This window comes from Arachis stenosperma, chromosome 1 (assembly GCF_014773155.1).
Source record: "Arachis stenosperma cultivar V10309 chromosome 1, arast.V10309.gnm1.PFL2, whole genome shotgun sequence".
NCBI classification, from domain to species: domain Eukaryota; kingdom Viridiplantae; phylum Streptophyta; class Magnoliopsida; order Fabales; family Fabaceae; genus Arachis; species Arachis stenosperma.
This window is the reverse complement of record NC_080377.1, coordinates 134,183,548-134,208,957: the sequence shown is the minus strand read 5'-3', so window position 1 is coordinate 134,208,957 and position 25,410 is coordinate 134,183,548. Positions and strand designations below refer to the sequence as shown.

The 25,410-nt window shown below is 37.5% G+C and overlaps 2 protein-coding genes and 1 non-coding gene across 3 annotated transcripts; all 3 read right to left on the bottom strand.

Annotated features, from left to right (window-relative positions):
* Positions 1-10,361: 10,361 nt before the first annotated feature.
* Positions 10,362-10,469, bottom strand: LOC130949918 (small nucleolar RNA R71). The gene has a single exon (XR_009073487.1). It is a non-coding gene; the product is annotated as a small nucleolar RNA R71 (small nucleolar RNA).
* A 13,189-nt stretch (positions 10,470-23,658) lies between these two features.
* LOC130935385 (protein FAR-RED IMPAIRED RESPONSE 1-like) lies at positions 23,659-24,405 on the bottom strand. The gene has a single exon (XM_057865115.1). It carries the CDS (start codon positions 24,403-24,405, stop codon positions 23,659-23,661), a length of 747 nt encoding a protein of 248 aa, XP_057721098.1.
* A 3-nt stretch (positions 24,406-24,408) lies between these two features.
* Positions 24,409-25,058, bottom strand: LOC130935379 (protein FAR1-RELATED SEQUENCE 5-like). Its single transcript, XM_057865102.1, has 2 exons — positions 25,002-25,058; positions 24,409-24,894 (listed from the first exon to the last, which is right to left on the bottom strand). Exons 1-2 carry the CDS (start codon positions 25,056-25,058, stop codon positions 24,409-24,411), a joined length of 543 nt encoding a protein of 180 aa, XP_057721085.1.
* Positions 25,059-25,410: the final 352 nt, after the last annotated feature.

The window sequence follows — 25,410 nt, the reverse complement described above, 5'->3', positions numbered from 1 at the left end:
CTATGAAGTATACTTGGAACTTAACATATGTTTAATTATTTATGTACTTAATTTAACTACATTTTTCTATTGATACTTTAAATATTTCTAATAGTATGTTTGATAATTTAGTTTTTATGTTAGTACACGTTTTAAAATGGCTTAAAATTTAAAAAGAATTGAAATGGTGGTTTATTTCAATGTTTATTTTTGACACACAGCTAAATAAATTAAATAAACACGATTTTTGATAGTAACGTTTTGTAGCAGTGAAGCAATACGTTTTTTCTTTAGTTTGTTAATACAGAAATAAAATAAATACACAATTAATTATTAAAAATGATATTTTTATATTGATTTCACAAGTATTTCGAATATAAATAGTATAATTTCATACGGATGGATTTTGTATATAAATTTTTAAATTTTATTCTAACAAAATAAGTTTGAGAAAATAAGTAAATTTAATAATTTTATAAATAAGTAATCTTTAAATAATATTAGTCAAATTTAATATTGATTTTGTTCATATAATAACAACCTATTTTCTTAATCTTATTTTTTTAATTTAAATTTATTTATTTTATACATTTTACATGTTAAATAACTTAGAATATTTTATTCTTTCAAATTTATTTTCACTTTTAATATTAAATTTATAATTTTAAGAATTAAAATATAAAATTATTTTTTTAAATTCAATAGAAAAGTGGTAGAATCTATTGAGTCACTAGTAAAAACGATAAAACGAATTAAGTATGTTACATATCTAATTAATTCGTTTAAAAAAAGCTAACAACAAAAATAGAAGAATTAGTATTGATTATTTCCCACACAATACATTTGTTTGTCAAAACTGTTATTTACATATATATATGTTAAATATTTTAAGTAATATCATGTATATACTCGTATATATAGTAAGGTAGGTTATGTTAATTAATCTATATATGTATATATATGCATGTATGTCATATTTTATTACTGATCAAATTCGAACCAAATAGAAAATAAAGATAAATATTCATGTTTACTTTTATTATATGTCGATTATATTATAATTGATCTTGTAAAAGAAAAATAAATTTAATAAAAAAATGCATATGAAAAATATTGATATAATTTTTAATAAATTTTTAATTAAAATATGTTACTTTACTATATTTAAAATAGTGTATTTAGAATAATTATATTTTTTTATTTAATATATATTATTCAAAAGAACATTTAAAATTTATTATGTTGTATTAAAAGAATTAATAAAAATAATTTATTAGTTTCTCTTCAAATAATATTTTCTTTTCTTTGGTTAATCAAATAATATGACAACAAATTTTTTTTACATAACTGCGCCTACGAAACAAATATTATATTTATTTATATCTATATTGCATGTAAAATAAATAACTAATGTTCAAAAAGGTTAATTATCTAATTTTATCTTAGTAAATTATAATAAGTGAATAAAATGCAATGTTGCACATATATTCCTTTTTTATAGAGAAAAGAAGTACTCTTAATTATTAGAGGAAAATTTTCAAGTGTACTAGTACATCAATATTTCAGTATTTTTTTAACCGTTGATTCTAATCATAAAAAATATATATAATATATATAATTAAAATTAATAGTTAAAAATTACTGAAATACATTTGTATTGTTATACTTAAAAGTTTTCTTATATTAAATAGAATAATTATTTAATCATATATCTGTAATATTTTATTTTATATTAAATAGCTTCAAATTTTAATAAATTTTTGAATAAATTAATAACAACGTAATGCGAATAATTGTTTATATATAATTTCATTTTAATTTTTGATTCTGTTAACCACTTACGTGAACGTTGAGGATAATCTGAAATAAAAGATAATGGACTTGTTGTAACTGTCATGTATTATGTGCTTTGGCTGCGTCATGCGCTTCGTGTAACCGTCTCGGGCTCTTAGTGGGCAGTATCATAACTCTGCATACATAAGAACCTCTTAACTGTGAAAGATATTTTCATTCCCGTTAATAATTGACTATTATGCTCTTAAAAATGGAAATTGACAATAATACCTCCAAGTGTGTTGATAAGAGCATCAATGTTAACTGTTATGGATCCAGCCCACGGATTCTATATCTGGAACAGTTTTCGAACCCGATTACCCGGGTTCGACCAGATCCATCCTTCCAGAAGGCCCAAAACTGGCCCGATAGAACTCTCAACCAACTTTTAAACGTCTCCCTTATCTTAGCCAAATAAGATAAGATAAGATATTTACCATCACCTATAAATACTGAGGATCCAAGTCCCTCCAGGTATGAATCAATCCAACACACATCTTACTTCTCTTAGATCCACCCTGACTTGAGCGTCGGAGTGTCTTTGCAGGTACCACTCCCCGTCGCTCCCTTCAAGTAATTCGGCATCCGTCTCAACCTGCAAGCTCCCGACTCATCTCTCAAAACCGTCCAGGAGATGTCCTGTACATTGGCGCTATCTGTGGGGAGCTTACACCGATTGAGTCGGAATGGCGGACGAACTCGAAGAGCATTCCATAAGCCACCAAGATAACTCCCGAACAAGAAATCCAACTCCCGAACACTAAGAAGCTACACCCCACGGAAGGATTGCAAGCGCCATCCGCCAGACTACTCCAGTGCATAATAAAGAAAACGGCTCTGTTATCGTCGAAGCATGACATCCCGAAAATACGGGGGACAAAGCAGCCCAAATAATCCAAGACCTCTGCCTCCGAGTGCAGGAACTCGAAGGCAGAGTTGTTGCCAAGGAAAAACACAACGCCGAAAACAGAAGTCACACAACCTCCAGATCGAGATCTCACCACGGCAGGTCGCTAGAACGACGACACACCAGGAGATAGAATCGAAGCATCTCGCATGATCCCAGACATGGCAAGTCGCCAGAACAGCGACACAACAAGAGGTACAACCGCAGTGTCTCCCGCGACCCAGCTCATCAACACGACACGGACGACGACTGACGACATCGAGAGACCAAACGCACGAGAAATGATCACATAATAATGGGAGCTACTCCTTTTACTGAGAGAATCTTGAGAGCAAAACTCCCTAAAGGCTTTGATAAATCCACGGACATGAAGTACGACGGAACCAAAGATCCCCAAGAACACTTAACGGCCGCCGATGCAGTCCGATGCAGAGCTTTCCCAGTAACACTAGCTGGGCCAGCGATCAAATGGTTCAACGCCCTCCCCAACGGATCCATAACCGATTTCCACGACATCTCACGGAAGTTCATGGCTCAATTCACCACCAGAATCACTAAAGCCAAACACCCCATCAACCTATTAGGAGTCATGCAGAAATAAGACGAGTCCACAAGAAAATAACTTGACCGCTTCAACGATGAATGCTTAACGGTCGACGGACTCACGGATTCCGTCGCAAGCCTTTGCCTAACCAACGGACTCATGAACAAAGATTTCCGCAAACACCTCACTACCAAACCGGTATGGACCATGCACGAGATCCAGAGCGTCACCAAGAATTACATAAACGACGAAGAAGTAAGCCAAGTCATAGCCGCCAATAAATGGCAGCACGGCAACACCCAACATGACAACACAGCGCCTCGGCATAACCCCGCTCCTAGAGAAAATCAGAAGGACCATCCCAAGCCAGCAAATATAAATTGACCTCACAGAATCGGAAAATGCTCTAACTACACACCCCTGACGGCCTCGATCACCGAGATATACCACCAAATAGCAGATCGAGGTATCATCCCGAAAGCCTAACAACTAAAGGAAAGGACCGGCGGCAACAAAACCCTATATTGTGACTACCACTGAGGTTACGGGCATCGAACACAAGACTGTTTCGACCTAAAGGATGCCCTCGAACAAGCTATAAGAGACGACAAGCTCCTCGAGTTTGCCAAAATCATCAGAGAACCGAAACACGCCGAAAGAGACAGATCACCAGAAAGAGAAGGACGCAACCCAAGAACACAGAGACAACCCCCTAGGGAAAGCCCAGAGATAGACCCGACCATAATCGTAAATGTCATCACAGGCAAAGATACATCGAAAAAGTCAAAATCAACACTAAAGAAAGATCTTAAAGTCCTGGCAGTCCGAAACCAAACCCCAACCACCACTGCCGACAAAGCGGTAACATTCTTGCCCGAAGACTGCCAACACGGCACCTCGGCAGAAGACGCCCCCTTTATCATTTCGGCAAAAATTGAAATGGGGCTAGTGCGAAGGATACTGGTGGACACAGGAGCAGACTCTAACATTCTTTTTAGAGGAGCCTTCGACAAGCTTAGACTCCGCAACAGCGATCTCCAAACACACCGCAACGGAATCACGGGACTCAGAGACAACTTCCTCAAACCATACGGCTCCATCGTCCTTCCCTTCACCATAGGAACAGGAAATCAGAGGAAGACAATCCTATCCGTTCGTGGTCCTCAAAAACTCCACCACCTACAATGTCATCCTTGGAAGAAAAACAATCAACAACCTCTCTGCCGTCATCTCCATCAAATACCTCCTCATGAAGTTTGCAACAGAGGACGGCTCCATCGGTACCATCCACCGAGATCGGGAAATCGCAACGGAATGTGATAACACCAGCCTAGCTCTGCGAAAGAAGTCCCGCAATGTGGCCAGCATATTCTTAGCTGACCTGGATGCCCGACAAGACTGCCAATCCAGGCCAGAACCAGAGGGTGACATGAAAAAACTACAAATAGGGCAAACTAAAGATGAGTACACCTTTATTAATCGGAACCTCCCGTACGACCTTAAAGAGGACCTCTCACAACTCCTAAAACAAAACAGAGACCTATTCGCATTCACACCAGCCGACATGCCAGGAATAGACCTCGACCTAATGTCTCACCGGCTAGCCGTAGATCCCAAAGCCAAGCACGTGGCATAAAAGAGACGGAAAATGTCCCCAGACCGAGCAGCCAAGGTCAAGAAACAAGTCAAAGCCCTACTCGAAGCAAACTTTATCAGGGAACTACCCTACACGACGTGTCTAGCTAACATCGTATTAGTCAAAAAATCTAACGGAAAGTGGCGAATGTGTGTCGACTACACGGACCTAAACAAAGCCTGTCCAAAGGACGCCTTTCCCTACCAAACATCGATGGGCTAGTAGATGCTGCATCCGGCCATCGATACCTCAGCTTCATGGACGCGTAAAAAAATGGCTTTCATCATCCCCGAAGGAACGTACTGCTACACAATCATGCCCTTTGGCCTGAAAAACGCCAGAGCCACCTACCAAAGACTCGTCAACAAGGTATTCCAGAACCTGTCCGGGACCAAGGTGGAAGTCTACATAGACGACATGCTCGCCAAGACCGAATCCGGCGAGCAACTCATCAGCGACCTTGAACTCATAATAGACACCCTACGAAGGCACCGAATGCGCCTTAACCTGACAAAATGCGCCTTCGGAATGAAAACAGGAAAGTTCCTCGGCTTTATGATCACACAGCGCGAGGGAGAGGCCAACCCCGAGAAATGCCGAGCCGTCTTCGAAATGACAAGTCCAAAAAACCTAAACGATATCCAGAAGCTCACCGGCCGGCTCACCTCACTATCCCGCTTTCTCGGGGCATCAGCACAGAAAGCAATCCCTTTCTTCAAGCTGATGAAGAAAGGGGCCCCCTTCAAATGGGAAGCAAAATGTGAAAAAGCATTCCAATATTTCAAAAAAGTCTTAGTAGAACCCCCGTTCTCGCCAAACCCCAAATGGGGGAGACCTTTTACTTATACCTTTCCATAACAGAAGAAGCACTCGTAGCAGCACTCATCCACGAAAATGAGAATAGGGAACAACAACCCATCTACTTCAAAAGCAAAGTTCTACAAGGCACAGAAACCCGCTACTCACGCCTAGAAAAGCTCGCCCTCGCACTCCTCACGGCCTCTCGACGTCTGCAACAATATTTCCAGGCCCACCCCATGACGGTTCGAACCAACCAAGCGGTTAAACAAGTACTACAAAAGCCCGACCTAGCAGGAAGAATGCAAGCAGGGGATGTAAGAATGCAACCACAGGGAAACAGAGCAAACACCAGAGTAAAGAGAGGGAAAAAAGCTTCCACATAACAAAACCAAAGAAATGAACGAGGGAAGGAGGAATAGAAACCAAAACGGTTTCAAAACCCCAAGGAGCAACCAGAGCACGAAGGGTAAAATCGAAAAAGTCTCCCCTCGCAATAAATGCTCCTTTGGAAAACTAAAGAGCATGCCTTGAGAAATGAAACGGACGCAGGAATACGGAAGGCTCCCATCAATCAAACGGCACGAACCCCAAAGAAGGTGAACCAGTTGAAACACGAAACCAAATAGGGGCTGATGAGCGGATAATTTGTATACTTTTTGGCATTGCTTTTAGTATGTTTTTGGTAGTTTTAGTTGAGTTTTTAGTATATTTTTATTAGTTTTTAGTTAAAATTCACTTTTCTGGACTTTACTATGAGTTTGTGTGTTTTTCTGTGATTTCAGGTATTTTCTGGCTGAAATTGAGGGACCTGAGCAAAAATCTGATCCAGAGACTCAAAAGGACTGCAGATGCTGTTGGATTCTGACCTCCCTGCACTCGAAGTGAATTTTCTGGAGCTACAGAAGCCCAATTGGCGCGCTCTCAACGGCGTTGGAAAGTAGACATCCTGGGCTTTCCAGCAATATATAATAGTCCATACTTTGCCCAAGATTTGATGGCTCAAACCGGCGTTCAAAGTCACCTCAAGAAATTCCAGCGTTAAACGCCGGAACTGGCACCTAATTGGGAGTTAAACGCCCAAACTGGCACTAAAGCTAGCGTTTAACTCCAAGGAGAGTCTCTACACGAAAAAGCTTCATTGCTCAGCCCAAGCACACACCAAGTGGGCCCGGAAGTGGATTTTTATGTCATTTACTCATCTATGTACTAGTTTTCTATAAGTAGGACCTTTTACTATTGTATAAAGAGAGACTTTTGGTAGCTATCTTTGTTTTATGCTATCTTAGGCCTTTGGGAGGCTGGCCATTCGGCCATGCCTAGACCTTGTTCTTATGTATTTTCAACGGTGGAGTTTCTACACACCATAGATTAAGGTGTGGAGCTCTGCTGTACCTCGAGTATTAATGCAATTACTATTGTTCTTCTATTCAAATCCGCTTGTTCTTTGTCCAAGATATCACTTGTTCTTCAACATGATGAAGGTGATGATTGACGCCCATCACCATTCTCACTCACGAACAAGGTGACTGACAACCATTCTTGTTCCACAAGCATCTGAGGCTTAGTGAATATCTCTTGGATTCCCGATTGTACGATGCATGGTTGATCGCCTGACAACCGAGTGCTCGCCTGACAAACGAGCCAACCATTCCGTGAGATCAGAATCTTCGTGGTATAGGCAGGACTTGATGGCAGCATTCAAGAGAATCCGGAAGGTCTAACCTTGTCTGTGGTATTCTGAGTAGGATTCAATGATTGAATGACTGTGACGTGCTTCAAACCTGTAACCTACTGGGCGTTAGTGACAGACGCAAAAGAGGGATTCTATTCCGGTAGGGAGGGAACCAAACCGGTGATTGGCAGTACTGTGACAGAGTGCGTGCATTAGCTTTCACTGCGCGGATGGGAGGTAGCTGCTGACAACAGTGAAACCCTACACGAGCTTGCCATGGAAAGGAGTAAGAAGGATTGGATGAAGGCAGTAGGAAAGCAGAGAGACGGAAGGGAAGGCATCTTCATACACTTGTCTGAAGCTCTTACACCAATGATATACATAAGTATCACTATCTTTATCTTTTATGTTATTTTCGTTCATCATCATATATATTTGAGTTTGCCTGACTAAGATTTACAAGATGACCATAGCTTGCTTCAATGCTAACAATCTCCGTGGGATCGACCCTTACTCACGTAAGGTATTACTTGGACGACCCAGTGCACTTGCTGGTTAGTTGTGCGAAGTTATGTAATGCCATGGTATTGAGCTACCACGTTTTTGGAGCCATTACCGGGGATTATGAGAGTTGTGAAAAAGTATTGTTCACAATTTCGCGCACCAAGTTTTTGGCGCCGTTGCCGGGGATTGTTCAAGTTTTGAGCAGGCTCTTTGTCCGGTAACATCAGTGCCAAAATCCGGCAACAGCACCAAGTTTTTGGCGCCGTTGCCGGGGATTGTTCAAGTTTTGAGCAAGCTTTTGGTAACAATGCCTGGGATTGTTCTAGTTTGGACAACTGACGGTTCATCTTGTTGCTTAGATTAGGTATTTATTTTTTTTCGAAATTCTTAAAGATGAATTCTAGAGTTTCATGATGATTTGTTGAAATCTGGCTGGCTGAGAAGCCATGTCTAATCTGATTGGACCGAGGTTTCAACTTATCACCACAAGAGCTTGTTGATTTTCATCAATTTTGCTTTTGGAACAGTGATCCGCTAAGGCTTGGCTGACCTTTGGTCATGTCTAGTGTTTTGGACCGAAGCTTTCTTTGAAAGCTTGGCTGGCTGTGAAGCCATGTCTAATTCCTGGACCGGAGTCTTAGACTAGCATTGCACTGATTCCTGGAATTCTCATTAAGAATTTTGATACCTTTTTCCACTTAATTTTCGAAAAACACAAAAAAAAATTACAAAGTCATAAAAAACAAAAAAAAATATTTGCTGTTTCTTGCTTAAGTCTAGTGTCTCATCTTAAGTTTGGTGTCAATTACATGCATTCATTCATGTGTCTTAAGGATCTTCAAGTAATTCTTGATGATTTCTTACTCTGATCTTTGAATTCTTTTGGCTTGAGTGTTTATGTGTCTCATGTAGTGTCAGTAGTACACAAACTGCTAAGTTTGGTGTCTTGCATGCATTGTTATTTGATTCTTGTTGCATTTTGATTATTAAAAATCCAAAAATATTTTTAATTTGTGTCTTTTCAAGTCAATAATACAAAGAATTGAAGATTCAGAACATACTGCAGAGGAATTATACAGAAAAAGCTGAGCATTCAAAAATGCCCAGTGAAGAAGGCAGACTGGCGTTTAAACGCCAGCCAGGGTACCTGGTTGGGCGTTTAACGCCCAAAGAGGTAGCATTTTGGGCGTTAAACGCCAGAATGTATACCATTCTGGGCGTTTAACGCCAGGATGGTGCTAGGGGGAAGATTTTGTTTTCAAATCAATTTTTTTTCAAGTTTTCAGAGTTTTTCAAAACCAAATCTTTTTCAAATCATATCTTTTCAATCAAATGTTTTCAAAATCAATTTCTTTCCTTTTTAAAAGATACTTACTAACAATTAATGATTTGATTGAACATTTTTTGCCTTTTCTGTTAAGGAAGGTTTTATGTTTGCATCATATCTTTTCTTGTTAGGCAAGTCATTATTTTTTAATCATATCTTTTCAAATTGTTTTCAAATCATATCTTTTAAAATTGTTTTCAAATCATATCTTCTCAATCACATCTTTTTAAAACCATAACTTTTCAATCAAATCTTTTTAATCACATTTTTTTTAAATAGTTTTCAATCAAATCTTTTTAATTTCTAATTTCAAAATCTTTTTCAAAAATCACTTGATTTCTTTTCCACTTTCAATTTTCGAAAATCAATTAAGTGTTTTTCAAAATGTTTTCAAAATTTTTAATTGAATTTTCGAAAATCCTCTTCCCTCCTTCCCACATCCTTCTATTTATGGAGTACCACTCTTTCTTAATGCACAATTCGAACCTTATCTAATTAAAGTTCGAATTATTCTTCTCCTTCTTCTTTCTATTTCTCTTTTCCTCTGACACTTCAAGGAATCTCTATACTGTGACATAGAGGATTCCACATTTTCTTTTTCTCTCCTCTTTCATATGAGCAGGAGCAGAGACAAAGGCATTCTTGTTGAAGCTGATCCTGAACCTGAAAGGACCTTGAAGAGAAAACTAAGAGAAGCCAAGGCACAACTCTCTTTAGAGGACCTGACCGAATTCTTCAAGGAAGAAGAACACATGGCAGCCGAAAACAACAACAATGCCAACAATGCAAGGAAGGTGCTGGGTGACTTTACTGCACCTACTCCTGATTTTTATGGGAGAAGCATCTCTATCCCTGCCATTGGAGCAAACAACTTTGAGCTTAAAGCCTTAATTAGTTTCTCTAATGCAACAGAATTGCAAGTTCCATGGACTTCCAATGGAAGATCCTCATCAATTCTTAGCTGAATTCTTGCAAATCTGTGACACAGTCAAGACTAATGGGGTTAACCCTGAGGTCTACAGACTGATGCTATTCCCTTTTGCTGTAAGAGACAGAGCTAGAATATGGTTGGATTCTCAACCTAAAGAAAGCCTGGACTCTTGGGAAAAGCTAGTCAATGCCTTCTTGGCAAAGTTCTTTCCACCACAAAGATGGAGTAAGCTTAGAGTGGAGGTCCAAACCTTCAGACAGAAGGATGGAGAATCCCTCTATGAAGCTTGGGAAAGATACAAACAATTAATCAGAAGATGTCCCTCAGACATGCTTTCTGAATGGAGCATCATAGGTATTTTCTATGATGGTCTCTCTGAACTATCCAAGATGTCTTTGGATAGCTCTGCTGGAGGATCTCTTCATCTGAAGAAGACGCCTGCAGAAGCTCAAGAATTGATTGAAATGGTTGCAAATAACCAATTCATGTACACTTCTGAAAGGAATCCTGTGAACAATGGGACTAGTCAGAAGAAAGGAGTTCTTGAGATTGACACTCTGAATGCCATATTGGCTCAGAACAAGATATTGACTCAACAAGTCAATTTGATTTCTCAAAGTCTGTCTGGAATGCAAAATGCACCAAACAGTACTAAGGATGCTTCATCTGAGGAAGAAGCTTATGATCCTGAGAACCCTTCAATGGAAGAGGTGAATTACCTAGGAGAACCCTATGGAAACACCTATAATTCTTCATGGAGAAATCACCCAAATTTCTCATGGAAGAATCAAGAGAGACCTCAACAAGGTTTCAATAACAATAATGGTGGAAGAAACAGGTTTAGCAATAGCAAGCCTTTTCCATCATCTTCTCAGCAACAGACAGAGAGTTCTAAGCAGAATACCTCTGACTTAGCAACAATGGTCTCTGATCTAATCAAGACCACTCAAAGTTTCATGAATGAAACAAGGTCCTCCATCAGAAATTTGGAAGGACAAGTGGGACAGCTGAGCAAGAAAATTACTGAACTCCCTCCTAGTACTCTTCCAAGTAATACAGAAGAAAATCCAAAAGGAGAGTGCAAAGCCATAGACATGGCCGAATATGGAGAGGAAGGAAAGGAGGAGGACGCCACTGAGGAAGACCTCAGTGGGCGTGTACCAATCTCCTCTGAGTTCCTCAATGAGGAACCATGGGAATCTGAGGCTCAAATTGAGACCATAGAGATTCCATTGGACTTACTTTTGCCATTCATGAGCTCTGATGAGTATTCATCCTCTGAAGAGGATGAGTATGTCACTGAAGAGCAAGTTGCTAAATACCTTGGAGCAATCATGAAGCTAAATGACAAGTTATTTGGAAATGAGACTTGGGAGGAAGAACCACCTTTGCTCACCAAAGAACTGGATGACTTGTCTAGGCAGAAACTGCCTCTAAAGAGGCAAGATCCTGGGAAGTTTTCTATACCTTGTACCATAGGCACCATGACCTTCAAAAAGGCCTTGTGTGACTTAGGGTCAAGTGTAAACCTCATGCCCCTCTCTGTAATGGAGAAATTAGGGATCTTTGAGGTGCAAGCTGCAAGAATCTCATTAGAGATGGCAGACAACTCAAGAAAACTAGCTCATGGACTTGTAGAGAATATTTTGGTGAAGATTAAAGACCATTACATCCCTACTGATTTCATAGTCTTAGAGACTGGAAAGTGCATGGATGAATCCATCATCCTTGGCAGACCCTTCCTAGCCACAGCAAAGGCTGTGATTGATGTTGATAGAGGAGAGTTGATCATTCAAGTGAATGAAGAATCCTTGGTGTTTAAGGCCCAAGGATATCCCTCTATCATCATGGAGAGGAAGCATGAAGAGCTTCTCTCAAAACAGAGCCAAGCAGAGCCCCCACAGTCAAACTCTAAGTTTGGTGTTGGGAGGCCACAACCAAACTCTAAGTTTGGTGTTGAACCCCCACATTCAAACTCTAAGTTTGGTGTTGGGAGGTTCCAACACGGTTCTGAGTATTTCTGAGGCTCCATGAGAGTCCTCTGTCAAGCTAATGACATTAAAGAAGCGCTTGTTGGGAGGCAACCCAATGTTTTATAGCTAACTACTTTCTTTTGTTATTTTATCTTTTTTTGTAGGTTGATGATCATAAGAAGTCACAAAAACAATGAAAAAAGCAAAAACAGAATGAAAAACAGGAAGAAAAACAGCACACCCTGGAGGAGAAGAAGCTGGCATTCAAACGCCAGTAATGCTAGCTGTTGGGCGTTTAACGCCCAGTCTGGCACCATTCTGGGCGTTTAACGCCAGAAAGGGGCACCAGACTGGCGTTAAACGCCAGTAAAGGGCAACAACCTGGCGTTAAACGCCAGAAATGGGCACCAGCCCGGCGTTTAACGCCAGAAATACCTCAAAACGTGATTTTGAGCAAGTTTTGGTGCAGGGATGACTTTTCCTTGACACCACAGGATCTGTGGACCCCACAGGACCCCACCATCACTCTCTCTCTTCTTCCCCCATTCACCAATCACCTCAATACCTCTTCCCCAAAAACCCTTCACCTATCAAATTCCATCTTTCTCTTCACCACTCACATCCACCCTTCATAAATCCCCACCAACCTCACCCTTCAAATTCAAACCACTTTCCCTCCCAAACCCACCCATTCTTGGCCAAACACACTACCTTCCCCCTCCTCCTCATTTCTTCTTCTTCTACTCTCTTCTTTCTTCTTTTGCTCGAGGACGAGCAAATATTTTAAGTTTGGTGTGGTAAAAGCGTTGCTTTTTCGTTTTTCCATAACCATTTATGGCATCCAAGGCCGGAGAAACCTCTAGAAAGAGGAAAGGGAAGGCAAAGGCTTCCACCTCCGAGTCATGGGAGATGGATAGATTCCTCTCAAGGGTGCATCAAGTCCACTTCTATGAAGTTGTGGCCTTGAAGAAGGTGATCCCTGAAGTCCCCTTTTCACTCAAAAAGGGTGAATATCCGGAGATCCGCCATGAGATCCGAAGAAGAGGTTGGGAAGTGCTTACCAACCCCATTCAACAAGTCGGAATCTTGATGGTTCAAGAGTTCTATGCCAATGCATGGATCACCAAGAACCATGACCAAAGTGTGAACCCGAATCCAAAGAATTATCTCACTATGGTTCGGGGGAAATACTTGGATTTTAGTCCGGAGAGTGTGAGGGTGGCGTTCAACTTGCCTATGATGCAAGGAGATGAGCACCCTTACACTAGAAGGGTCAACTTTGATCAAAGGTTGGACCAAGTCCTCACAACCATATGTGAAGAGGGCGCACAATGGAAGCAAGATTCAAGAGGAAAGCCGGTTCAATTGAGAAGGCATGACCTCAAGCCCGTGGCTAGAGGATGGTTAGAGTTCATACAACGCTCAATCATTCCCACTAGCAACCGGTCCGAAGTTACCATAGACCGGGCCATCATGATCCATAGCATCATGATTGGAGAAGAAATAGAAGTTCATGAGGTTATAGCCCAAGAACTCTACAAGGTGGCGGACAAGACCTCCACTTTGGCAAGGTTAGCCTTTCCTCATCTCATCTGTCACCTCTGTTATTCAGTTGGAGTTGACATAGAGGGAGATACTCCCATTGATGAGGACAAGCCCATCACCAAGAAAAGGATGGAGTACACAAGAGACCCCTCTCACCATGAGATCCCTGAGATTCCTCAAGGGATGCACTTTCCTCCACAAAATTATTGGGAGCAATTAAACACCTCCCTAGGAGAGTTGAGTTCCAACATGGGACAACTAAGGGTGGAGCATCAAGAACACTCCATCATCCTTCATGAAATTAGAGAAGACCAAAGAATCATGAGGGAGGAGCAACAAAGACAAGGAAGAGACATTGAGGAGCTCAAGCACTCCATAGGATCTTCAAGAGCAAGAAAGAGCCGCCATCACTAAGGTGGACCCGTTCCTTGATTTCCTTGTTCTTTATTCTTCTGTTTTTCGATTTTTATGCTTATGTTTATCCATGTTTGTGTCTTGTGATCATTAGTGTCTTAGTGTCTATGCCTTAAAGTTATGAATGTCCTATGAATCCATCACCTTTCTTGAATAAAAACGTGCTTAATTGAAAAAGAAAAGAATTGCATGAATTCTGAATTTTATAGTAGTTTAATTAATTTGATGTGGTGGCAACACTTTTGTTCTCTGAATGTATGCTTGAACAGTGCATATGTCTTTTGAATTTGTGGTTCATGAATATTGGCTCTTGAAAGAATGATGAAAAAGGAGACATGTTACTGAGGATCTGAAAAATCATTAGAAATGATTCTTGAAGCAAGAAAAAGCAGAAAAAAAAAGAGAAAAAGCAAACGAAAAAAAAAAACCGAAAAAAAAAGAGAAGAAAGAAAAAGAAAGAAATAAAGTTGTGATCCAAGGCAAATAAGAGTGTGCTTAAGAACCCTGGACACCTCTAATTGGGGACTTTAGCAAAGCTGAGTCACAATCTGAAAAGGTTCACCCAATTATGTGTCTGTGGCATGTATGTATCCGGTGGTAATACTGGAAGACAGAGTGCTTTGGGCCACGGCCAAGACTCAAGAAATAGCTATGTTCAAGAATCATCATACTTTACTAGGAGAATCATTAACACTATCTGGATTCTGAGTTCCTAAAGAAGCCAATCATTCTGAATTACAAGGGATAGAGTGAGATGCCAAAACTATTCAGAGGCAAAAAGTAAAAGCCCCGCTCATCTAATTAATACTGATCTTCATAGATGTTTTTGGAGTTCATTGCATATTCTCTTCTTTTTATCTTATTTGATCTTCAGTTGCTTGGGGACAAGCAACAATTTAAGTTTGGTGTTGTGATGAGCGGATAATTTGTATACTTTTTGGCATTGCTTTTAGTATGTTTTTGGTAGTTTTAGTTGAGTTTTTAGTATATTTTTATTAGTTTTTAGTTAAAATTCACTTTTCTGGACTTTACTATGAGTTTGTGTGTTTTTCTGTGATTTCAGGTATTTTCTGGCTGAAATTGAGGGACCTGAGCAAAAATCTGATCCAGAGACTCAAAAGGACTGCAGATGCTGTTGGATTCTGACCTCCCTGCACTCGAAGTGGATTTTCTTGAGCTACAGAAGCCCAATTGGCGCGCTCTCAACGGCGTTGGAAAGTAGACATCCTGGGCTTTCCAGCAATATATAATAGTCCATACTTTGCCCAAGATTTGATGGCCCAAACCGGCGTTCAAAGTCACCTCAAGAAATTCCAGCGTTAAACGCCGGAACTGGCACCTAATTGGGAGTTAAACGCCCAAACTGGCACTAAAGCTGGCGTTTAACTCCAAGGAGAGTCTCTACATGAAAAAGCTTCATTGCTCAGCCCAAGCACACACCAAGTGGGCCCGGAAGTGGATTTTTATGTCATTTACTCATCTATGTACTAGTTTTCTATAAGTAGGACCTTTTACTATTGTATAAAGAGAGACTTTTGGTAGCTATCTTTGTTTTATGCTATCTTAGGCCTTTGGGAGGCTGGCCATTCGGCCATGCCTAGACCTTGTTCTTATGTATTTTCAACGGTGGAGTTTCTACACACCATAGATTAAGGTGTGGAGCTCTGCTGTACCTCGAGTATTAATGCAATTACTATTGTTCTTCTATTCAAATCCGCTTGTTCTTTGTCCAAGATATCACTTGTTCTTCAACATGATGAAGGTGATGATTGACGCCCATCACCATTCTCACTCACGAACAAGGTGACTGACAACCATTCTTGTTCCACAAGCATCTGAGGCTTAGTGAATATCTCTTGGATTCCCGATTGCACGATGCATGGTTGATCGCCTGACAACCGAGTGCTCGCCTGACAAACGAGCCAACCATTCCGTGAGATCAGAATCTTCGTGGTATAGGCAGGACTTGATGGCAGCATTCAAGAGAATCCGGAAGGTCTAACCTTGTCTGTGGTATTCTGAGTAGGATTCAATGATTGAATGACTGTGACGTGCTTCAAACCTGTAACCTACTGGGCGTTAGTGACAGACGCAAAAGAGGGATTCTATTCCGGTAGGGGAGGGAACCAAACCGGTGATTGGCAGTACTGTGACAGAGTGCGTGCATTAGCTTTCACTGCGCGGATGGGAGGTAGCTGCTGACAACAGTGAAACCCTACACGAGCTTGCCATGGAAAGGAGTAAGAAGGATTGGATGAAGGCAGTAGGAAAGCAGAGAGACGGAAGGGAAGGCATCTTCATACACTTGTCTGAAGCTCTTACACCAATGATATACATAAGTATCACTATCTTTATCTTTTATGTTATTTTCGTTCATCATCATATATATTTGAGTTTGCCTGACTAAGATTTACAAGATGACCATAGCTTGCTTCAATGCTAACAATCTCCGTGGGATCGACCCTTACTCACGTAAGGTATTACTTGGACGACCCAGTGCACTTGCTGGTTAGTTGTGCGAAGTTGTGTAATGCCATGGTATTGAGCTACCACATTTTTGGAGCCATTACCGGGGATTATGAGAGTTGTGAAAAAGTATTGTTCACAATTTCGCGCACCAGGGGCGCACCGACACCACACACAAAACAAATCCGCCGACTAAATTACTTTATCCTGACAAGCCGACCGAACAGCCAAAACCTTATCCTCCAGCAACAGAGACCGACCCCGCTTGCTCTCTCGCTGCGGAGGCTACTGTTACGGATCCAGCCCACAGATCCTACACCCGAAACGGTTTCCAAACTCGATTACCCAAGGTCGACCTGCTCCATCCTTCCAGAAGGCCCGAAACCAACCCGATAGAACTCTTAACCAACTTTTAAACGTCTCCCTCATCTTAGCCAAATAAGATAAGATAAGATATTCACCCTCACCTATAAATAGAGGACACAAGTCCCTCCAGGTATGAATCAATCCAACACACATCTTACTCCTCTTAGATCCACCCTGACTTGAGCGTCGGAGTGTCTTTGCAGGTACCACCCCCCATTGCTCCCTTCAAGTAATTCGGCATCCGTCTCAATCTACAAGCTCCCGACTCATCTCTCAAAACTGTCCAGGAGACGTCATGTACAATAACTGATCTTGTCAGGTTGAAACCCTCCACTCCAACAGTATTGTTGATGGCATAGTTGCCTCTTTGAAGGTGCGATGTGTTTAAATTTAAGTGTATCTATTATGCACGATTGCAACTAAATTTTCTTTAATATTCATATATTATTTTGCAGGATTTGCCCATTAAAATAACTGACCATGAGAGATTTTACAACAATATGAAGAGAGAGATGCCCATTCTTCAAGTTGTAGTATTGGACATTGGAGACCGCCCAGCAGCTCCTGATCAAATGCCACAATGGCATGTTCCAGCTGACGCGGTCAAATGGAAGGAAGTACTTGAGAAAGACTATGCAAACATAGAAGAAAACACTGATGTCATTCTTGGTGGAAGCGATCCTGAAAATACTGGTACTCCCCTGAATGGAATATCTTAAAAGATAACTATTATCAACCTGTACGAAGAAATGATAGCACAATAAAAAAATGTCAACTATACTTATACCTATCTTCGTGAAAAGGTATATCCTTATATTAGCTACTTTTTTTCATTTGCAGCATTTGTATATTTTAGTTACTAATTTTTTAATTATTTTTTTATAAAATTCGTGTAGGCAAAAAAAGCATTCAAAGCTGCCTTGAACTCGTCACCCAAATGTCACAACTCAAGTGAAAATTTCTATTCTGGGTGAAAGAGGGGCAGACCAAAGGGATCTAATGGACTTAGAATATTATCATCTGAAATTGGTTGTATACTCCCAGTTGAACTGAAGTCTAAATTCCGTCCAACCAAGGAAATGCAGTTGACACTACAAGAATGTCAAATATCACTTATGTATTTGGCCACGACCTATACGAAGGGTAAAAACATTCAGTTAGCTACTTAACAAAAATAAAACTTATAAATATAAATAAGTTAATTTTTGATGTCGAATATTTATTTCTGTGTCTTTTGTATTTGTAAGTTTATTTTTACAACCACAACTTTATTGTATCTACATAGGGAGACTCTGTTCAACCATAAAAATATTGAGATGAGTCGAACAGATTTTCAGTGTCTCATACCTAGCAATGAAGTAGACTCTAAAGTAAGTAAATACGGTAACTTTTATTAGGTTTGTGAAAAATATGCTTTAGTTAATAACATGTTTATTTCCATGTAGATTTTAATGCTGACTGTCCAACAATAATGGCACAACGTATTATTGATGCCTTTGAAGATATATCCAACAAAATAACAATTTAGTCTCTACCACCATAATTTGGGGTAAGAAATTTTGGTAACCGACTCTCAGAAAATATATAGTCCCACTGAAACTAACGATTTATAAAAAAAAAATTATGTTGATGCCCTTAACCCAGATATGCTACGTCAAGAGGTGTATAAAAAATACAAAAACATCTAGATGCGGAAGTCTTCTGCGTTAAAATATGTATTTTATTCTCACTCACTCTCTATTTGAATTTTTTGTATTTTTTTTACTCTAATTGTCCATGAATATGTCCATACAGATATATGTTCCACTCATTGACGAAATTTTTTACTGGTTCTTGATGGTAATATCCATTGACAAGGGGAAGGTCTACAAACTTGATTCATATCCAAACCCAAAGCGAGATATCTCTAAAAAATTTGTCATGAGATGGATGGTGATATATTAAATCTTCTTGGTGTATTTTTAGTTGTTGATAGCATAGTAAATTATATATTTTTAAATGCTACTTATTATTACTTACTAATTCATATGATCCCATTATAAATGTATTATGTGTAATAGAAAATAATTTTTTAAACATATTTTTTAATTTAATTTTAAATTTTTTCTATAAATGTTATTTAAAGTTCATTTGTCATTAACATGTTTTTGTAATTCATTTTTTTTGAGCCATAGCTCGGTTTATTAGATTTCATTTTTTCTGGTCCGTACTCCAGCACTAATATATTAGACAAAAAAAAGCATTTCAATGGACAATTGGCCTCTCTGTAACGCTCCTGGCATCCCTGATTGCAACACAAGGTTTAGAGCCTATTTGATTGTGATATGCTTGTTAACTAGATCATGAATAGTAATGATCCTAATTATTTAAATGACTTGTATTTTATAGTGATAACTCCGCAGTTTGGTTACTTGAGTGGATGGCAATAGAGGACATGTTTCAACGCAATCTCATTGCTAGGGTAAGTTAACAAATTTCTACCTTGTGTATGTCTCATTTCTTTTGACACAATAATTAATTTAAATTTTACGTTTTGTAGCCCCCTGATTCTAAAATTTGAATGCTTGCGGCATGTGCAACTTTAAATGGGACTCACTCGTTCTGCAGCTAGGTGGAAAGCATTGGTTAGCAATTAGATGGTCACGGTATTTATTATTAAGAAAGGATAGAATGCATTTGATTTAATTGTTTGGTATTTATATTGTTTGTTACAGGATCTATTAGATCAATTACTTTTTTTATTTACCTTTTATATGTTCTCCTTAATATTTATGATTTTTTAGTTACACAGCTTTCGTATAGCATATTATTTTTTCGTTGAATTTCAATTATGTACTCCCCAATTCTATTTTACTGTTTCATCCCTACTACTATAAACTATAATTTAAAAACATTTAGTTATTCACTAAACAATTTATACAAAAGTCACATGTTCTAGCAGTTTTTGAATATATGTGTAGTCATTTTTAAGATTCTAATTTATTTATTCTAAAAGTGTTGAGTATTTTTTATTTTATTTAATATGTAAAAAATAACGTTTTATTTTATTTAATAAATAATAAATTTAGACTCTGATTTCTTTTATTGTTTCTTCATAGTTGAGTTGACATAGTCCCATTATATGATTCGCAATAAAATTCCTCTTATATTATCGGATAACTTTTTTTTTTAGTTTATACTGATACGTATATTTTATTTTTTTAATACCTTTAGTAAATTAAAAGAAAAATGGAAGTTTGGTGTTTGATTCTTTTTTTTATTTTACAAAAGTCATGTTTGGTAGAAAAAAATTGACATTGAACTTTTTTAAATAAATACAAACAGGAATTAAGAATCAAAAATTAAGAATTACTAATTTGTTAAGTATTTTTTAAAAAGAATATTTTTAGATCAACCAACATTTAGATCAAAATAAAATTTTCTAAAAGAATTAACAAATTATTTTAAATTATTTTTTTAATAACAAATAAAAAGAATATAAAAATTATAAATATTCAAAATAATATGAAACATATAATTTAAAATGTATTATTCTTGTAATGTATTCCCTAGATGATTAGACCAAACAGTGATTAGGAATATTCTTAATATTTGTATCTAGTTACGTCATATTTCGTTCAAGTAATAATACCATAATTTTGAAATATTTTTTACAATATGAAAAAGCAAAAATAATTTTAAATTATATAAATTAATATATCTTTTCATGATGTCTTGCATTAATAACTATTAAACACAAATGTATTCTAAGAGTAATAGCAAATATAATTTTTACATCTAATATTTAGGGAGTTAACCATAAAAATAGATTCACTTGCCATATGATGTGTATAACCAGATCTAGCTAATATAGTATGGTTATGCTACTATATTTTTTTTTTTTGTAGAAGTCATCTTAAGTCCTCAAATGCAAATAAATAAAACAAATGTATCGAAAGAGTAAACTAAGAATAAATGAAAAAAACTTTTACTATTGTCCAATAAACTTCCTACACTAAAACTAAAAAAATAAAATTCATATTCATCTTTCATCCAAGGCTAGACAGTAATAGCTAATGATACTTGCCTTTCTGATTACCGATAGTCACATCAAAATCCTACAAGAAGCAAAAAAATTAAAATTAGACATGTTGGGAATAAGTAGTATGACCACAATCCAATCAATCATGTGTCAAATAATTTGTTATTGCTATTATATTAAAATGTTAATATAATAAGGTTCTTGATTAAATTTAGAGATTCATCATTGTGATAGTGATCATAATATTGAGAGATAAATCTTTTATAATTTAATCTAAATTGTTCTTGTTCATAGGATTATTAAAAAGGACATTAATAATCCGGAAAGATCAATATATATATAATGGTCTTCATTGGATGAAAATTAATAGATCTCATTTATTAAATTATATATATATATGACCATTGAACTGACTCACTCTGAGAATTTCTAATGGTTATAATTACAGTATATTTGTCAATAGGATATTCTCAAGATGAACATAGTAATAGAGTTTTCTTTGACCTGCGACTGTCATAGTAATTAACAATGTATTTATTATACTTTGATTATGGATACCTAATACCCTATGGTGCTAGTTGAATGGATATTGGCTATGATTTAAATACTTGTAGAATTAATTATTAGTCAATAAAGAATCCGTCAACTCTTGGTAAAGAGTTTGAGCTCTATGATTATAATGACTTAAATGAATAAAACCTTGGCCAAGAGAATTGAATGAATGAAGAATTGAGTTTCTTAAGTGATTCACAGTTCATTATAATAATGGTAACAAGTTAGAGTTTGACAATTAAATCATACTCTAAGGGTTAACCAAGAGCTGGAAAGATGGAAGGAATTATACTTTGTTCTTCTAAGGTTCTTAGTAAAAATATATTATTTCATACTATCGGGTCGTTGAGGAGTGTTGCTAGACGCCAACCTTGATTAGTAAATTCAGTATGACTAATTTACTACCCGCTTAGTATTGAACCTATGGAGTCACACACTAACGAGTGTTCTAATCTTTGTTGTAGAATTATTTAATTATTATTTTGATTTGATCGAATAAATAATTATATTAATTCAAATGGAATATTATTATATTTTTTGCTAGCACCAAGAATATAATAATAGTATGATAATTGAAAATATTAAATGAGATTTGAGAATAATTAGTTATTCTATTTCTGACTTTGAATTTTAAATTTGGATGAGATTCTAACTGATTCTATTTTAAATTGTTATGATATGATTCATAAAATTTGAAGGATTCAGATTTTGAATTTTAAGATATGACTTAAATTTGAATTGAGAATCAAATTTAAAATCAGTAACAAATCTCATACTATATATATATGTATGCCAAGAGTAGAGGAAAGGAGAGGTGAGAGAATAACAAAGATTTTTATTCCTTTACCTCTACACACATAAACATATGTGAGCCTGATTCTTGGAGAAGAATTTTATGGCGTGCAAAGAGTTGCAAGAGGTTTCTCAATTTAGATCAGATGCCCATTGGTCAAAGAGTTGACAGCAAAGATTGGTCTCGGTGTGAATACGCATAGCACCTTCGTACCATCGAAGGAGAAAAAGATTTTTACTAGCGTACACAGGTATTTAGATCTGATCTACTATATATTATATTATTGGAATAAAGTTTAAGCACAAAATAAATCTTTAAGGATTACTTTCTTTTCTTCCGCTGCGTGTTATGAACACATGGTAATCCTTCAAGACAACCATGTAATTAATAAGAAGCAATATGTTAAATATTCAACATTTCATCGATTCCCTCCTTACTGGTTTGACTAGACCAATTGTCATCATCTTCATTACCTCCTCCATCTCCACTTTCCATTTGATTATGGTCATCTCCACGGCGACAATTTTGGCGATTGTGTCCTATACCGTTACATCTGCTGCACCGAATCCTTCGCATTTTCTTTTTGTCCCCAGCTTCTTTTGAAGTAGCATCCGTCCGTGTTTTGAATTTCTCACCCGCACTATTAGAACTTCCCTTTCTATTCTTTTTATGTTTGGCAAATAATTCAGCCTTTTTGTTTCTAACCCACTCCATAACATCCTTAAATCACCTAAATCTCCGCATGTAGCAAATAGCAAGCCCTCCAGCTCATCATTCATAGCAGCAATCCTACTCTCATAACTTCCATCTCCAACTAACGATCCCTACTGCTCCAACCTTATATGTGCCTCTTTTGCTTTCATGGTCCACCACTTCAATATCAATGACTCAAGTAATTCTGTAATTTGAAGATATATCAACAGACGAAGGATATGAACACATGAAATGCCAAATGACTCCATTTGTTGACATGAACACCTAAATTTACTGCTGCCAGGCCAATAAGATACAACCCATTTTCATGTTAACTCACAATATTTTCGTACGTCATAGTTCACACTACATGAAGTCTCTCGCCAATCAACTATTATCACACTTGACGCTTTCAACAATAATGATCAAAACAAGTAGAACACCTCCCTTGTATAAACAGTTGCTCCTGATCGCTCCAATGCTTGCACCTGTGTTTGCATTATCGAAAACTCGTATGAGGTGTAATAGTCAGCCTCGGCCTCGTTATTCCACAACAAACCCATCCACCGGTGGAAGTGATGGAGGAATTCCTTAATGATATAGCCAAATTTTACAAACCTAACAACTTGCGAATGTAGTGCCTCAGATCTCGGTGTAGTTCTCAATCCTGCAAAGAACTTGCCTCTCATATGTATTGTAGCTCACATAACTTTAATCCCATAAGTGGTCTCAACCCACTCCATGTCCTTAATCCCAAAACTATTAACCATTGACGCATACCTCTCCTCAAACTCATCAATCTCATAACCGCCAAGAATGCATTTCCTGAAATGTTGGGTAAACTTGGGATTGGAGACATTGGTTGTGGCACTTCTTAACAAATGCCATCTGCACAACCTATGGTGTGCATCTGGAAAGACCTTTTCAATTGCAAGCTTCATAGCCTTGGCACCATCAGTTATCACAGCATCTGGTCGTTTACCATTCATTGCTTCTACGAATTTCTGTAATAGCCATATGTAAGTTCCTTCTCCTTCATCTGCCACAATTGCACTACCAAAAACTATTGTTTGAAGGTGATGGTTCACTTCTGAGAAAACTACTAATGAAAACTTGTACTTGTTTTTCTGGTAAGTTGCATCAAAGGCCATAACATCACCAAATACTTCAAAGTCAACACGGCTCTTCCCATCCATCCAGATTAGGTGCCAAAACACACCATTGTTATCCACCTCGTAGCTCCAATAAAACTTTGGATCTAATTTCTTCCGCTTCTTTAGGTACTTCAACGTTTCGGTCACATCATTTTTCATCAATTGCCTTTGCTTTTCTATTTGGTTGTACATGTCTTTTCTTCGAAATTTAACATTCTCAAAACCACCAGATTGCTCGACAAAATGTATATAGATTTGGGTTGTGAAAATTTCAGCATCTCTTATGTCGTTCATTCTTCAAATTTCTTCATCAGTCATTCTCCGTTGCGATCTCAATATTCGGCTCAAAGTAGGGGGTATTAACTCATGATTATGTTCATTTTGAATTAATGTTGTATACCACCAGTCCCTGCTAATATCTATGTGAACTCGCATTTGTGCTACACACCCACACCTAGTCTCTGGCTTTGGAACTCTCTTCCTATTTGTTTCATCGACCCCTTTGAAAATACAATATCCTTGTCTCGAACACACAAATATTTGCCAGAGTATGTGCTTATCAATCTCACTTCGCCCAACCTTGAACTTCCTAATTGAAAATTCATTGACCCTCCCAAATGCATTGTAAAAGGCATAGGCAACATCAAGGTCTAAAAATACATACTTCTTAGTAGCATCAATGCTCAAACCTACGAAATTAACCCGACCGATACTTCTTGTACTATTCAATAACAGGTCTTCAACATCATTGCCATCACTATCAACTAACAATTTGTCTATTTCCTGAAAGACATTAAACAACAATAGACCTCAACGTTATAAACATAATTTCAAACAATAATAAAGCTTAACATCCTAAGTGTTGGAATAATCCAGCTAAAAAGATGTACCTCAGTTGAAACATTCCCTATTTGGTTATGCGATGACTTTCCAATCAAATCAACCATTTTTGTCGAATGCTATATTTACTGCATACTATTACAATAAAATAAAACAAAAAATATTTATATTTATGAAATGACAAAAGTACAAAATATTAGACATATTCACAACTATGAAAGTAAGTACCATATGACAAAAATAGGCACAAGACACCATGAAATGAAGTCCAAAATTCTCTTTTTCAAAATACACAAATAATAAAAGAAAAAACAATTACAAATAAATCACAAGGATATATCACAAATAATAAATTTTTACCAACACAACATTCACAGTTCCAAAGTACAACAACCAAATCACGCAAATAGCATAATAACAAAGCATAAAAATAGCATTCATGAATTAATATTACTATAA

Excerpts from the sequence above, each read along its gene's own strand:
- LOC130935379 (XM_057865102.1), bottom strand. The coding sequence starts at position 25,058 with ATGGTTGATTTGATTGGAAAGTCATCGCATAACCAAATAGGGAATGTT. Across the intron at positions 24,895-25,001 it reads TAGGGAATGTTTCAACTGAG|GAAATAGACAAATTGTTAGT; the intron begins GTACATCTTTTT and ends AATGTCTTTCAG.
- LOC130935385 (XM_057865115.1), bottom strand. The coding sequence starts at position 24,405 with ATGAACGACATAAGAGATGCTGAAATTTTCACAACCCAAATCTATATA.